Source organism: Ovis aries, chromosome 20 (genome assembly GCF_016772045.2).
Source record: "Ovis aries strain OAR_USU_Benz2616 breed Rambouillet chromosome 20, ARS-UI_Ramb_v3.0, whole genome shotgun sequence".
NCBI lineage: Eukaryota > Metazoa > Chordata > Mammalia > Artiodactyla > Bovidae > Ovis > Ovis aries.
This window is the reverse complement of record NC_056073.1, coordinates 15567067-15583745: the sequence shown is the minus strand read 5'-3', so window position 1 is coordinate 15583745 and position 16679 is coordinate 15567067. Positions and strand designations below refer to the sequence as shown.

The 16679-nt window shown below is 56.0% G+C and overlaps 1 protein-coding gene across 4 annotated transcripts in view; it reads left to right on the top strand.

Moving 5' to 3' along the window:
- The first annotated feature begins 1063 nt into the window (after positions 1-1063).
- TFEB (transcription factor EB) overlaps positions 1064-16679 on the top strand; it is a 47501-nt gene continuing 31885 nt past the window's right edge. The window contains exon 1 of one of the 4 annotated variants that reach the window (XM_027959207.3): positions 1064-1281. Coding sequence is in view for 1 of the 4 variants with exons in the window: in XM_060403627.1 (XP_060259610.1) it covers positions 3752-4029 (278 nt within the window). In the remaining 3 variants the exon portion in view is untranslated. Of the gene's footprint in view, positions 1282-2369; positions 4030-12627; positions 15470-16679 lie in introns of those variants that run through there. The other 3 variants (XM_060403630.1, XM_060403627.1, XM_060403629.1) reach the window with 3 other exon arrangements.

The window sequence follows — 16679 nt, the reverse complement described above, 5'->3', positions numbered from 1 at the left end:
TTGGGGGTGAGCCCTGTACCCCTCAAAGTTTGGAGTCTCTTCACAGCTTCTCTCTGGAGAGGGAAGACAGTGGTAGTGGCATGCAGGCAGGGCATTCCTTTGTAAGGGACAATCCAAAGTGCTCTGCTGACCTAATTTACCATATACCACCAGAGTTACCCCACACATATCACTAGCAGTGTGACTAGGGGTCCCATGTGTCTTAAATCTAGGCTTCTTCCTTCATATCAGTGATCAAGTTTGCCCTAGGAGCTTTCAGAAGAAGGCTGGAGGACAATGAACATTGTAACAGATGTGGGTCCTTTAGGGAGACATCACCTGATGCCACCAGAGCATCTTGTGACGTCCAGCAGAGGAGGGTGACATGAAAAGATCAGGAAGTTTTTCTGTTCAGCAACATGGTGGTGATGTACCTGCAAGCTCCAGCTAATGAGGTCTGGGTGGGGAGGGCCCCCACCTAGGTAAATGGAGAACTCATGATGGGAGAGGAGGTGGGCTCCATTTTACAATCATATTTCCTTCACCACGCTGATCAACCTTGTTCCTTATGCTCCAGACGCAGGTCTGGTACCCCATTCCAAACCAGGAGGATGAGGGTTGACACAGAGGGGTTTCTATGGCAACAGCACACCATCTGTGACCCTACCTCTTTCCTAGACTCCAGGAAAGCCAGCACACTGCACGCCCCTCACTGGGGTCAAATAGGCCACAGGGTATATTATGATGATCTGTGGTTCGTGACATTACTTCCTGAAAAGAGAAAACTTGCAAAAGGGGTAGAAACCAAGTGGATCAAAGTTTCCAAATTAAACGCCAAGTCCCAGCACAGGCCTGAGCCCACAGGGTGGGACTACAAATCCCGACGTGCCTAGCAGAGCCGTCGCCCAGCAGGGAGGACTACGTTTCCCAGCGGACTCTGCAGCAGGCAGACAGGCGGTAGGGCGGGGAGGGGCGGAGCCGGGAGGGGCGGGGCCGCGGGGGTAGGGTGCTGCCCTCTGCCGGGCGCGGCGGGAAGTGAGTGCCGAGTGACAGCAGGAGCCCCGGCGCCGGGCGCGGGGCTCGGTGACAGCGGAGGCGGCGGCCGCGGGCTGGACGTAGGGAGCGGCGGCGGCGCCGACTGCAGAGGGCAGGGCGGACGGGGGCGGGCCTCACCGGTGGCGCGGAGCCGGAGGAGCCCGGGAGGGGGCGGCCGGCGGAGCTCTCGGGCCCGACACCTGAACTTGGGACAAGTTGCCGGAGTCGCGGGGCGCGGGCGGCGGACGGATTGACCTTCATAGCTAGGTGAGCGGGACCGGGGGGCAAGGGGTGCGCGGAGGGCCCGGAACTCCCGACCCAGGCTCCGCTGCTCCGATCCCGTGGGTCCGCGAGACAGGTGGGTGGCTGGGTGGGGGTGTCGACTGGAAAGGGGAGCTAGACCGTGTGCGCCGCACTGCCAGCCGCCCCGCCGTCCGTCTAGCCGGCCCGGCTCGTCCGGCGCATGGCCGGGGCGGCGCTGCCCGCGGAGCTTGTGAGCCCCTCCAGCCCCTCCCTTCAGGCCCGGGCCGGGGGGCGGCTTCTCCGCGACCTTATGTAACCAGGCGGGAGGGGCCGTGGCGGGCATGGGCCTTCCCCGCCCGGGAGATGAAGTCGAAGGGGCGGGAGGCGTGGGAGTGAACTTGCAAGAAGTTTTGAGGGCGTGTGGGCCCAGCGCCCGCTTCTTCTCCACCGGACGCGGCTGGGGCGACGGGTGGCACAGGGGAGGGCGCCGGAGGTAGGGGAGTGTGTGGGGGCCGAGTCCGGCCGGGCCAGGCCCTGCCTGGATGGTCCCGGGGAGTGGGCGGGCCGGAGCGGCGCCACGCCCCGGGGGCCGGGCCGCTGAGGGGGTGCTGCGGGTTGAAGTACCATCCTTTCCTCCCTTCCCGCCCCTTCCTCCCCCTCGGTCTCTTGAAGAAGCCGCTCCAACCCGCGTCCCCTGGTATGCCCGAGAACAGTCTTTTTCTCCCCCTTGCATTATTCCACGACGTTAGGGAACACCAACCTCAGATCACACCACTCCTGCCTTCCCTGCAGCTCCCAGCCATCTACCCGTCCCCAGAGTATCCCCCCTCCTTCCCGGTCCTGAATCCCGGAAAACACGCCCCCTTCCCCCGATTCCTTGAGTCTGCACCTCCCAACCCCAGGCTGTCCCACCCCCAAGTCAGCACTTCTCCGCCGTCCCCGCCCGCCCCCGGTACTCCGATCAACCATTCGGCCGAAGCGGCGAGTGCGCTCGCCTTCTCGAAGGGAGCGGGCTGATGCCAGCTCGGCTCCCCTCCCCTCGGCTCCCTCCCGCCAGCAGTTCTGGCTTCACGCACGGCTGCCCAGAGCTGCTCAGGGTTGCGCGAGCAGGTTCGCGCCGCAGCCGCCCGGGGCTCCCCGGCCGGGCTCGCAGGGGGAGGGAGGGAGGCGGGGGTTAGGGGTGGAGGGAGGGCGCCCGGGGCGGGGCTCGTCTGCCCTGGGCTCCGCCACCCCCTCCTCGTCGGGCCAACTCCTCACCGCTGAGTCCTTCTCCGATGCCGCGCCCACCCCTGGCGTCGACCTCACGCGCGTGTGTTCTGGGGGTGGTTATGCGTGAACAGTTCCTGGACCAAACTCGAGCGCTTTGGCTTAGCGTTCTCCGGGGAAGTGATAGTTAGTCCTTGTGATAGTGATAGTCAACCCTTGAGTGGGGAGGGGGTACTTAGTTGAGCCGGGAATGGGACAAGGCTGGTGTCGGTCCCCAGTGACGCCTCTGGGATGTGGGTTCAGAACCCTGATGGCTGAGATTCCACCCGCCCAAGACCTGGCACTCTTGGCCAACTGGGGGTGGAGGGGAAGGTGGGGGGCTGGTCTCGTGTGGGTGTCTTCAGAGCAGAACCAGGCCCTGCCCTCAGGGAGATCACAAGTCTGGGAGAGACAGCCGGCAAGAGTTAAAGGCAGGCCAGAAGAGGCAGGCGGAGGAAGGGCTGGCTGCCTCCGGAGCTTTACCTGGTAGTCTGAGGTATGCCTGGATCTTGCCTCAGTTTCTCCAGCCATGGGGAAAAATAGCAGTTCACACGGACCCCTTCATTCTGCCTGCCTCCTGGCTTCTCAGGCAGAAGAGTTGGAAACCAGGCAATGGAAACGAAGAGCTGTTTAGGGTGACTGTGTGCTCTGCTTGTCTGGGAGCGCAGCCAACGTTGCTTACAGTTTACGAGGCCTGCTACAGCTGCAGTGAGGGCTGTTTTGCCCTCAGCTCAGCTCTCTGAGGTGCAGCCAAATGGGAGCCCAGGTTTCCTGATTCTGTGCTCTGTGGAAAGGGTGCAATGGTTGGGGACATCTCCTCAGGTGAGCACTCAGTCCCGAGAGAGCCCCTGGGCTTCTGAGGGGCTGATGGCCTGGTAACTCACAGTCGGAGGTGGGTAGGAGGGTGGGCCGGGGCTCGCAGGAGCCCGTCCAGTGCTCGGGGATGCTGGGGGTCCCCAGCGCTCACCCCACGGCCAGTGAGGCGTCCCTCCTGCCTCTCAGCTGGAAAGCAGGTGGGAGGGGCTTCCCACCCCTCAAGCCTGGCTGCCCTTTGAGGGTCTGGCTTCTGGCCCCATCCCTCCTGGGGCTCTGTTTATGGCTGTAATTGCATCATTAGCCAGAGTTTATAGAGTTACTTAGCACCTGCCCCCACAGGGAGTGGCCTAGCCACCCCTCGGCTTCTGTCTCTTCCTTTTCAAAGTCGACTTGGTTTCTGCCGGCAACTGGGGTTTCCCCAACCGCAGCTGGCATGCAAGCCAGGTTGGGCCTTTGTCCTAGGGATGGAGGGCAGTCAGCACTTGGGGCCCAGCTTGGGGCTGCCCTGGAGATGACCGTGGAAATTGGGTTGGCCTCCTCTGATTCAGAGGGGGAGGGGGGTGTTCAGGGCTCCTGGAGCTGCCAGCAGTGTCCACATCCCAGGACGCAGTGGGTGTTTTTGCTTATGATGTATGTATCCACGTCTGAAAAGAGAGGTAAAAATGCACACACTTCACAGGCAGCTGTGAGGAGTCAGGTGCCTGGCACATGGTGAGTCCAGATGCTGCTCTGTGTCTGTGTGGGGTGTGTGTGATTGATGGGAGTTTGTGTGTGTGGTTATGAGATCGTGGGTATCTAGATACATGTATGTAGATGAATTGTGTACACACATGTCTATGAGCATGTAAGAATAATATTAATGGAATATGCATCTACTCTCTTTATGCTATAATAGAGCAATATTGTAATAAAACTTAGTCATAAACTATAGTTGCCAACATGTATTGTGTATTTACTCTTCAGAATGAGGTAGAAATTATTATTTTCATTATACTGATTCAGAGAAGTTAAGCAGGTTGCCTGAAGTCACACAGCCTGGAAGTGGTAGGGATTCTAACCCAGGCCCAACTGAGTCCAAAATCCATGTTCTCAGTCCCTGCAGAAGACCACTTCAGGGTTCCCAGGAGTTCTCCCTTACAAGGCTGGGGCATGGTGTGACAGGAACCTTCTTTTCCCCATCGGGATCTCCTGCTCTGAGCAGTGATGGGACTTGCTGAAGCCCCTTCTCCAGGGCACACCTGTCTCCTGACTGCTCTTCTGAGCTGCTGACCCAGGTGACTGAAGGGTCCCCCGGCGAGGACTCTCCTGCCTGGCTGGGGGAAGAGATGGCTTCAGACAAGGCTTCCTGGGTCTCCTTGGCTACCTCAAACATGCCCTTACAGTGCAGCCCTCAGTAGGCACTTGTTTAATCAGATGAGGAGAAAAAGCCGGGAAAGTACTTGGGTGAGAGCCGGATGGCAGTGAAAGTCCTGAAAAGAACCCAGGAGACCCTGTGTTGACAGGCCATGTGGCTGGGCCAGTCCCTGTCTCCCTTAGCTTCCATTTCCATATCTATGAGCCTCCATCACCGGTGGGGTCCCCTCCAGCGTGAGCCTTCTATCCATCTTTGGCCAAAGCACCCAGACAGGAGACGCTTCAGAAAGGGTGGAGTGTGGGGTGCGGGGGAGGTGGGGGGCAGCCCAAGTCCACCCCATAGAGCTTTTGCTAAAGGCTGGCCCCCGTGGAGCCATCAGCCAGCTTTTCTTGGGACAGAGCCATTGCCACCGGGTACTGAGCACTGCGCTAAGTGCCCCCGAGTTGGGGGGCGGTCAAGAGCACGGGCTCTGGGGCCAGGTCGCCGGGTGTGGAATCTCAGCTCTGCCACTTGCTATGTGGCCCTGGGCCAGCTGCTGTCCTGCACTGTGCCTCTGTTTCCATACCCAGAACGCGAGGAGTATTGTAGTGCCCGCAAACAGTGCTGTCAGGAGGGCTGAGTATGTTGCTGCTCGCTGCCTTTACAGCACTTAGAACACTGCTGTGCTCCAAGAAATGTTATCATAATTAACTCCTTTAACTTCTTCATTTCTCATTTCCAGGTGAGGAAATAGAGGCATAGAGAGCTCTAGGGGAGAAATAAAGACCTATGGGTTGCAAACAGGCCTCCCTCGTGGGTCTAAGATCCTCAAGCAAAATGCCTTCAGTGGGGCTTTGCAGACTCCGTGGCCACAGTCCCCAGCACCCCCTGCTGTACCACACCCAGCCTGGTGTCCACAGTCGACAGCAGAGCAGATGGTCAGGCCTGCAGCATCTCTACCACCCCTGCCCTGCCCGGCCCTGCCCCCTGAGACTGCTTGGAGTGCATTGGGCCCAGTCACTTACTACTGACTCCTGACCAGAGGCCCTCCCTTGCCCTCGTGTTGCCTGGCCCTCCTGCACTCTGCACCAGAGATACATACAGATCTCCTTGTCTGCAGTGTCACCAAGACAGACATAAGATCTCAGCTATAAGGCTGGATCTGGGACTTATCGTCATGCCCACAGGAAGTGCTTTGTTGCCTGTGGAGCAATGGGTGAGAGCAGGTAGCAACCAAGAGGGGCAGAAGCAAGAGGCAGAGTCATCATCAGCTTTCTTTACTGTCTCTTAAGAAGGAAGAAAGTGAGCTCCGGTCATCCCCACCCTTGTCCATCTTCCTGGGGGCCAGGCCACATTCTTGGCTCCTGTCCACACAGCGGGGTCCCACAGTCAAAGGGGATGATATGAGATTAATTCAGGAATTCCAACAGGCTCTCTGGAAACGAAAGGAGCATATTCCCTCATCCTAGCCCTGTTCATGCTGGTCCCTTTTCCTGACAGTACCTCCTCTGTTTCCCTCCCTATAGGCAAATCATCTGTCCCTGTAGGCTTACCCTTCCAGGGAACTGCTCCATCTGACTGCACTTCTGGCTGGATATTAGGATGACCTGGGGAGCTCTTAAAAAATACCATTGCACCTGAGTCTTTGGGGAGAGGCGTGGGCATCAATATTATTTTTTTAGTATGTGTGATGATTTTGATGCCCTGTCTCTCAGACAGTGGTTCTTGTCAGGTGGGCGTCAGCATCAGGATTGGTAGAACATTTACTGTCCCCCAGCCCCGCCCATGGTTTCTGAGTGGATTCCTGTAGGTCTAGAGTTTACAATTCTGGCGCACTTTCAAGTGATGCTAATGCTTCTGGTCCTGGGACCCCATTTTGATAACCTACTCTTTGATAACCTACTCTTTTGTGACTACCCAGGCCAGAGCTTTCTGTTTCCTGGGTCTCCGATTGCCCAGGGTGTCTTAGGGCCGTCTGCTTTTCGAAGCCAGGTCCCCAGGGGCAGGGACCACTGTGAGATCATTTGGTGACCACTAGTCTGTGGTATCAGAGAAGGCGATGGCACCCCACTCCAGTACTCTTGCCTGGAAAATCCCATGGACGGAGGAGCCTGGTGGGCTGCAGTCCATGGGATCGCTAACAGTCGGACACGACTGAGCAACTTCACTTTCACTTTTCACTTTCATGCATTGGAGAAGGAAATGGCAACCCACTGCATTGTTCATGCCTGGAGAATCCCAGGGACGGGGGAGCCTAGTGGGCTGCCGTCTATGGGGTTGCATAGAGTCGGACACGACTGAAGCGACTTAGCAGCAGCAGCAGCAGCAGCAGCAACAGTCTCTGGTATGGCCATCCTTCCCTCCTCCATCCTGACTCTCTGCCCCTACATCCCATTAAACTGACCGGTGTCCAGTCTTGGCCCCACCCTTGGGGACGAGTGCTCAGGAAATAGTGACTGCTTCAGGCAGGGTGAGGTGGACAGCGCCAGTCCCGAGAGTCTTCAGTACTGGGGGCAAGTCCTTGGAACCAGAATAGCATTTCTGGCTTCAGGGGGTGGGTGTCCAGAACAGCCCCTCACTCTCCCTAAGTGAGGCTGTCAAAAGGTCCACCATGTTATTTGACTTTCCCACCCCATAGAGGGTATTTGATCACTGTTTGAACTGCATTTTTGGTGAATAATAAAAATGATCAAACACAGGCAAGAAACAGCCATTCCCTTCTGCTCTCCTCACCCTGGAGACACCGGGCTGGCAGATGGGAGTCATTGTTGGGGGTCAAGATGTCTCCATCATCTTTTAGGGGGTCCTGGGCTTTGAGGGCAGCAGATAGTTGGGGTGACCCTGTGGGCTTGCCCCAAGGCCTGTAGTAGCAGAGTCTTCCTTGCAAGCCAGGGGAAGCTAGCTATGTACCGGGTGCTCAGCACAGCTTCATGAAGGGAGTAGCTGAGTGTGAAATGGGCCCAGACCCAAGGACACACAGATGCTTTACCCAGGTCTCTGTCCTGCAGGAGCATCACCACCTAAGACCCAGGGACGCAACCAAGCAGGAACCCCCTGCCTCCACCCGCCCGCAGGGATCCAGGCCCAGCCCTCTCTGGTGGGCTCCCAGCCTGTCTCTCCCTGCACAGAGTTTGCAGCAGCCCTGCCCATTGCCTGCCCACCCCTGCCACTCCCCAGTTCCACCAGTGGGTCTGTGGGGTGGGGCTCCGGTTTGTTTTCCCCTGTTTGCCTAGGGAAGTCACAGCCTGTCCTCTGCCTTGTTTATAACTGGTTTGGGGACAGCAGCTGCCCCAGCCCCCTACAGTCCCTGAGGGGTGCAGGGTGGCCAGGAGGTGACACACTATCCTGTGCCCCCCCTGCCGCCTCTGTCCCCGCCCCCCTCGCCCTGGCCAGGTGTTGTCTCTCTCAGCTGCCCCTGCCAGCGCGGGGCCAGCTGACTGGGGCTGCAGGGCTGTGGGCCTCAGAAGCCAGCTGGCACTGCCCCCGTGTTTTCTAGAGGAGGGGACTGGGACCCAGGGAGGCTGGGGGACCCACTCCAGCATGCACTCGGGTCAGCAGTCATGGACAGACTGGGTGCCTAGCACTGTGCGAACCAAGCAGGATGGGTGGGAATAAAGACACAGCTCCTTTCCCAAAGCTGATGGCCTGGGAGCGGGGAGGGGGGGAATTTCAGTATCTGCAGAGGACAGAGGAAGTCAGAGCGATGTGTTATCGTACAGAGCCAGGGACTAAATGACCACAAACGTGCCAGCACCTGGCCCTTTGGTCTTAAGAACATTCTTCCTTTTTTTTAAAATTAATTTTTATTGGAGTATGGTTGCTTTACAATGTTGTGTTAGTTTCAGATGTACAGAAAAGTGAATCGGTTAGGCACACGTGCATGCTAAGTCGCTGCAGTCGTGTTCAACTCCTTGAGACATTATGAGCTGTAACCCGCCAGGCTATATGTCCACTCTTTTGTAGACTCTGTGGGGCTTTCCAGGTGGCTCAGTGGTAAAGAATCCACCTGCCAGTGCTCGAGACACAATAGACTCGGGTTCCGTCCTTAGGTCGGGAAGATCCTCTGGAGGAGGAAATGGCAACCCACTCCAGTATTCTTGCCTGGAGAATCCCATGGACAGAGGAGCCTGGTGGGCTACAGTCCATGGGGTTGCAAAGAGTCAGACGTGACTGAGCACACACCCATTCCCATATAGGTCATTACAGAATGTTGATTGGAGCTCCCGGTGCTATCCAGTAACCTACTGCTATATAGTAGATTCTTATTGGTTATCCATTTTACATGTGTTAATATATAGCAATGTATATATGTTAATCCTAGGCTCCCAGTTTATTCCCCCTGCTCACCCTTGAAGAGCCTTCTTCCCTGGCCAAGGGAAAGTTTTTACAAAAGGGCTTGGGCCCGTGCCTAGAACTTGGCTCAGCGCTTCTCACCCGCTGAGAAGACTCCAGGAAGGACTTGTTCTCTTGACCCTGGGTCCTCCCACTGGGGGGGTCGCCTCTGCAGGCCCAGGGGCTTCTCCCCCTGAACTGGGCCCTCCCCTCCAGGAGACCTGGAGTCTGCTGAGTGCCAGGTGAGGCCACGGGGAGGCTGCTGGCCCCTGAGCCCCTCACCTCTCGCTGAGGCCCTGGGCCCTGGGGTATGTGGTGCTAATCGGGCCTAACACAGGCCTCTTTGGACCCGCCTGTGCTGAGCCCTGAGACTTGGGCTCGGAACTGCGGGCGGTGTGTCTGCTCCCCCGCCCCAAGCACTCTTCTCCTTTCTCTCTTTCCTTTGCCCCTCCCACCCCCGTCCCTCTGACTGTCTATTTCCACAGCAACTGGAACTTCACCCCTCGATGCAGGTGTGTCTCCTTGTCCTGCTCTCTGTCCCCCTCCTCTCCATCTTCTTCATTTCATTTTTCTGCCTCCCTCCTTCTTTCGGTGTATTTATAGGATGAGTGAGGCCTGCCCTGTTCCTCCAGAGCCTTCCCAGCATGGGCCTCTGAACTCTGCTGTCAGGGACCCGGAGGAGCAGACCAGGGCAGGGTGAAGTGGGCATGAGAGAGCCTAGCTTCATGCAACTCTCTCCCCTGGGCCACCAGGGGCATATGGTGGCTAGGATGCTCCAGGGTTCAGATGGAGATGAAAAGGGCTGTGGTACCCAGGTCCTGTGGGCGGAGGGGCAGCTGGAAGAGCCCTCTACAAACACCCCTGGTTGTCACTGGCTCCTCCAGACCCGTGACCAGATATAGGATCTCATCCGCTTTGGCCGAATCATAATGGTTCGCAAAGCCAGGTGGGGGAAGAAACTATTAGAACTTCTATTTCGATGTATTTGTATCTCATCCTTTTCTCCCTCCTTTTATTGTGAAATGTAGCCTAATTGCCAAAAAGAGCATAAACCTATATGGATAATACAACAAATAATTATAAACGTGAACACCCAGGTTACCACCACCTCAGTGAAGAAACAGAATGTAGCCTGCATTTGAAATCAACTTGTGTGCTCCACCTTGGCCATAAGCCCCTTCCCAAGCGAACCACTATCCTGACTTTTTTTTTTTCCCCCTCAGTGTGGGCGTGCAGTAGCCTAGTTCCCTAAACAGGGATTGAACATCTGCCTCCTGCTTTGGTAGCCTGGAGTCCCAACTATTGGACCACCAGGGAAGTCCCTCTACTGACTTTTAAGATAATCAGTTCCTTGCTCGCCTTGATCATGTTACCACCTCTACCTGTGGCCTTTAGCAGCAGAGCTTAGTTTCGCCCGATTTTAAATTTATGCAGCTGGAGTAACACTGGGCATGTTCGTTGACCAGTGGAGAGATCTGGCTACACTGTTGTGAGTGTCTGCGTTCACGTATCAGCATCCACTGTGTGAACTTGATACCATAGCTGTATCCATCCCACCACTCATGGACGTTTGGGTTGCTTGCCTTTTTTGGGTGCTGTGAACAATGCTGGAAGAACATCCTGGGATGTGCTTCCTGCTGTGTTGGTGTGTACATTTCTTCAGAGTCCATATAGAGTGGAATTGCTAGAGTATTGCTGCAGGGTATACGATGCATATTTCAATTTTAGTAAATTCTGTGTGAAGTGGTCACACCAATTCGCTCCTCACTGGTTGCTCTGTATCTTCACTGATACTTGGTATCAGTAGACTGTCTTGTTTCTGTCCTGGTGAGCTGTTGAAACTGTAACAGTATCTCATCCTGAGTGTAATTTATATTTCCCTCCTCCACTTTTTTATAGATCTATTTTTGTGTATGTTTGCTCATATGCATGACATATTCATACACTGGCATTTATTAACACTTCCTGAGAAAAGAAGGTTATATTGGGGGTGCTCAAAATTTGTTACTCACAGGGGTGTGTGATCAAAATAATTGAAAGACCACTGAAATATTGAATGGCAGGGAGGAGGCTGGTTTGTAGGTTGGGGTTGGGGAGGTGGTCTTGGGATGAGATTCCCAAGTGGTACTGCCTGCCGGGGGGCAGCTCTGCCCAGAGAGTACTGAGCCCACAGGGTACTCACCAGCACCTCCAGGCCCTCCTGCCTGGCACATCTACAGCTCTCGCAGCAGATACCCTTCAAGTTAGAATTGGCAGACGCCTGGCTTTCAGGTCCTTTTAGGGCAGCAGTTCTCTTTGTCTCCCAGGGGACATTTGGTGATGTCTGATGACATTTTTGGTTGTCACAACTCAGGGAATGCTACTGGCATCTAGCGGGTAGAGGCCAGAGATGCTGCTAAAGGTTCTAAAGTGCTCAAAGAGCCCCTCAAGAAAGAGTTACTCTGGCCCCAAGTGTCAGTCGTGTTGAGGTTGAGAAACTGTGACCTGGGAAGGGAGCCAGGAACCTGAGATTTGCTGTGAACTTGCTGCGTGGCCTTCGGGACGTCCCTGAGTGCTGTGAGTCTTGGACTCCTCATCAAAAAGGAGGGGGGCCTGTGTCCTGCCCCTCCCCACCACGGGTGGTCGTTGGGACTGGGGAGAGGGGGGCTGGCTGTGTGGGCATCTTGGAAGGTGTCCCTGCAAAGAGGCCCTGGGCCATTGTCTCCAGGGGGTGAGGGGTTTCTAGAACCAGCCCTTCCCCTTGTCTGTCCACAGAGCTGGAGGCGCATGAGCCCGGCCCTGGTTCCTGCCACTCCAGGCCTCAGCAGGCTGTGGCAGAACGGCCCTGAGGGCCCCTGCCTTTTGATGAGGGCTGCAGAAATGAGGGGCTCTCAGGAGAGCCCTGGGGCCCCAGGAAATCATTCCTGACTTTTTCTTCAGCTGGGTGGGAGTCCAAGGCTGTGTGGGATGATAAGAGGTGCTTATCATATTCCTTATCTGAGGCTCTGTTGCAAGTCCAGCGGTGAAGGGCGGGAGCCAGAGGTCATTCTTAGGGGCTTTGTACACCCAGGCCAGGCTCTGTGTCCTTCTGGAGTGCGCTCTCCCAGGGAAAGCCCAGGATCGAGCCAGAGTCTGGGTCGGAGCTCTCAGGGCCCCTCTGACCTCCCAGTCCTGGGATTCACTCCCCTCATGCATCTCGAGGTCCCTTGGCCTGCCTGGTCTCCCCTCCGCTACGCTGTCCCTTCCTGAGATATACTCGTGAACGGGCCTAGTAAACTCATCCACTCTGAGGTGCAGACAGCTAATAACAGCTCAGCGACTTCCAGCCTTTCTTGACAAGCGGTATCTACCCATCAATGCTGAGAATCCCTTAGCTCCGAGAAGGAAACACTAGTGAAACGTCAAGTGTCCTGGGCTATTGGAGAAGTGCGTTGGGGGCTGAGGAACCTCTGAAATCTCATGCAGTGAGAGCCTTTCCCACAAGCTCGTGTGGTGGCTCAGAGCTTCACAGGACCGTGCTGGGTCTCAGGGTCCGTTTCGAGGTGGGCCAGAGTGAGGCTGTGAACTGGGTGTCTGGAGACCCTGGGAAGGCCCGGGGCTGAGGTCACAGACATGTGGTCAGTTAGGAAGGAGGTGAACTGCGGGGCTTCTGACTAAGGAGGGGCGGGGAGGCTGTGCAGGTTAGGGTTTGACCCATTCGGGACCCAGCAGGAGTCCTGCAAATTCTTGCCCCTCTGTGCCTCTCCGTCTTGGTGCAGGGGCAGCTTGGCCTGGGGCCCTGTGAGGCCAGGCTGTGTGAGGGGTGGAGGCTGTCAGAGGCTCAGTCTGGGAGCAGGGAGGGGCCCAGGCAGTGGCCTGGAGCCCCGGGTCAGTGAGATGGGAGCTGGGAGCCCGTCTGCCTCAGATGGGGTTGTGGGTGTGCGAGGCCTTCCGGGCCTGTGGTTCGCCCTGCACTGTGAGTAGTCCTCAGCAGAGTTTGCAGCTCCCAGGGGATTGTGTAACTTCCTCTCAGGCCAAGGTGCAGGGGGCTGGGTGAGAAACAGCCCTAGGGAAAATGAGGAAACTGGGGCTGGCGCTGGGGCAGGGGCCTGGTCCTGGGCTCTGGCCTCCGGAGGAACTGAGCGTTCCTGGGGGCCTCCTTCCAAGGGGCTGCCCTCGCCTGGGTACGTGGGCATGTGTGCGTACGTACACAGGGAATGTTACTGGCATCTAGCGTTACTAGATGCCGATGTTACTGGCGTGTGTGTGTGTTGTTTGGGGGTGTCTCTGCGGAGCTGGGTGAGTGGGGATGAAGTCCCACAGGCTGTGCTGGCCTGGGGCTATCTTTCGAGCAGGATCAGAGAAGCAGGTGATGCAGGGGAGGGGCAGGAGGGGGCCCTGTGGAGTCAGGAGTCCCCAGAGCTGACTGCCAGCCCCACTTCTGAGGAGCCGCTCCTGGCCTCCTCTGCTGTCTCCCAGATGCGTGCGAGGCTCGAGGCTCGGGTGAGAAGGGAATAGGCGTGATGTGCTTAGTGGGCTGTGGCCAGGCTGCAGGAGCTCCTCGCTGATGTCAGAATTGAGAGCAGACGCCGCCGGTCAGTCTGGGCTCGATTCCTGTCCTTGCTGCTTTTGCAGCTGTGTGATGCTGGTGCCTCAGTCTCCTCTTCTGTCAAATGGAGATGAGAGTCACAGGGCCCAGCATGTGTATTCATCCCGAGGGTTAAAAGACTTAATGCACGTGGCGCGAGTATACATCATACGGTATGTGAGCATGTTTGTGTGCAAACAGCAAAACACCAGATTCACGCTGATTCTTTCTGATGGCAAGGATTAGGCATGTAGACTGCGGATAATAACAAGAGATCCTGTTTCCAGGGCTCTCTCCACAACAGCTGTTGTTGTTTAGTAGCTAAGTCATAGCCGACTCTTTGAGACCCTAAGAACTGCAGCATGCCAGGCTTCCCTATCCTTCACTATCTTCCGGAATTTGCTCTAACTCATGTCCATTGAGTCAGTGATGCCATCCAACCATCTCATCCTCCGTCATCCCCTTCTCCTCCTGCCTTCAATCTTTCCCAGCATCAGGGTCTTTTCCAATGAGTCAGCCCTTGGCATCAAGGCCACAGTATTGGAGCTTCAGCTTTATCATCAGTCCCTCCAATGAATAGTCACGGTTGATTTCCATTAAGATTGACTGGTTTGATCTCCTTGCAGTCCAAGGGGCTCTCAAGAGCCTTCTCCAGCACCACAATTAGAAAGCATCAGTTCTTTGGCCTCAACCTTCTTTATGGTCCAGCTCTCACAACTGTGCATGACAACATAGCTGTTACTCTATGGACCTCTGTAGGCAAAAGGTCTCTGCTGTTTTAATACACTGCTGGGTTTGTCATTGCTTTTCTTCCAAGGAGCAGGGTGTACTGAGAGGAAGATGGGGGGCTGGCTTTGCTGCTCATCAGCTCCAGCTGGGAGCACTGTCTTCTCCCTGTACCATCTCCAATCTCACAGTCAACAAATATAAAGAATGACACTGATATAGGAAATGGCTTTTTTATAGTTGAAGGGAGTAGACTTCCTTAGGTGGAGCTCTCTGGGTTTAAAGGCCACTCACCCGGAGGGCAGGATGGGGCAGGATGGTTAAGCACGTGGCTCCAGATTCGGCGGCCCTGGCTTTGACTCCTGCCTGAGCCTGTGACCTTGGCCTCAGTTTCCTCACATGTAAAATTCCTTACAGTCCCTTCCTCCTAAGATGATGGGGAGGATGAAATGAGATACTGTAATAAAATGCTTAGCACAGGCCTGGCCAGAGTCAGTGCCCGCCAAATGGATGGCTCTCTTGGGCACCTGTTGCATGGAGGGTTGTGTGCCAGGCTGGGAGCGGGGCTACGTGGATTCCTTGGAGGGCTGTTCTCTGAATTGTGGATCAGGGCCGCTGTTTGGACCCTAATCAGGCCATGAAATCAGCTTACTGGGTCTCAGTGAAAATGAAATGAAAAGGAAGTAATAAATTAAATGAAAAAGAATGATAGGAAACGTCCAAGTGTGATGCACAGTGCTGGTGAGTGTTGTTTTGTACAGCTTTGGGGGGTCTCATGTGCACGTGAATATGCACTCTGGGCTGTGTGCGTGTGTGTGTATATTGGGTCAAATAAAATATACTTTTCTGTGAGTCAGGGTCAAAATATTTGGAGTCACTGCCTGCGAGATGATCTCCCTCCATGCAGTGATGTTTATGGAGCATCTACTCAGTGTGAGACCAAGTTCCACATGTGGGAGCCAGAATGGGGGGATGGGGGTTCAGGGCCCAGATCTTAGCAGAGTGGCTGGGTGAGCCGGCCCTGTGGGGTCAGCAGAGACAAAGGGCTGGGGGTGGTCAGGTAGGGCTTCCCGGGTGATGACATGTGCTTGTGGTAACAGTGAGAGGAAGCAGTGCCTGGGGTGAGTGGTTGACTTGGGATCTGGAGATAGAGAGCACCCCCCCCAATGGAGGCTCCCTGTCAGTGGAGGGCGCAGAGCTAGACCTCACCAGAGGTGAGGGTGAGGGTTGTCTGAGGTTGGGCTGGGCACGTTTTTCCTTGCTGGGGTGGGGCAGAGGAGGACTCGGGTTTAGGGGTGCTCCCGGACCTCAGGACTTGCAGGGTCTGCAGTGACAGGTGGGGCGCAGAGCTCAGACCTCTCCTTCTTTCCCCTGGCCCCCTGGGAGCCTTCTGAGCCTTCATCTCCTCCTTTCTGCTGCCCCTACTGGCTCTGGTGGGCCTGCCTGGCCTGAGACCTGACTCAGCCCTGAGTCCTGACTCAGCCCTGAGTCCTGGTCCAGGAGCCAGAAGACTTTCTATGACTTAGATCTCTGCCCAGGATAAGTCGGGGACTCCATTTCTTTGTCTGTAAAGTGGGCACACGAATCCCTGAGCAGCCAGCCGACTGGGTGGTGATGCCCATCTTGTGACCTCACGGGGATGAGCAGCTACAGGAAGTGTGGCGAACTCTGGGTGGGTTGTAACTCTGGTCTCTAAGGCTGGGAAGGCTCAGGCAGGTCATGAGGGTATCAGCTGCCTAGCTGGAGAGCCCCTACCTTCCCATCCCGTGACCTGGGGCACGGGTGGGGAGAGGCCTGTGACGCATGGTGAACTGGGGATATCCCCGGATCTGAGGGGGAGATGGCCAGTTAGGGCCCCAGAGGATGAGACCCAGGCTGGGAAACCCAGCCGCTAGAGCCCCCACCTACATAGGGTACCCAAGGAACCCCAGCTTGGACTGTGAGGCCATGTGGAGGGGCGCGCCCTGGGACTTGTTGGTAGAAGTCAATTTCCAGGAAGCTATGGGTGGCTTTGAGCCTGCGGAGCCCAGAGCCCTGAGGCTCAGGCATGTACTCCCATAGGAGGATGTGGTATTTAATGAGAGGTCATGCATATTGAGTACCTACTGTATGCCAGACACTGTGCTAAGCGCTTTTGTATATTTGCAGATTTCATCCTCGCAATAACCTAACACCCAAGTCTTTTTATACATCCCGTTTTATGGGTGAGGAATCGGAGGCTCAGAATGGTGAAATCTCTCTTGCTAACTAGTGAGTGGCAGGGCTGGGCTGAGGGCTTGAGTTCTGGATTCAGGATACCAGGGTTGAAACCCAGGCAGTAGCACTTGCCAGCTGTGTGTCCTTCCTCGGATGTGAGCCTGAAGCTCTTTGCCCATTCGTTTCTTGCTCAATAAAATGGGCAGAACCCCAGTGCCCTCCTCAAAG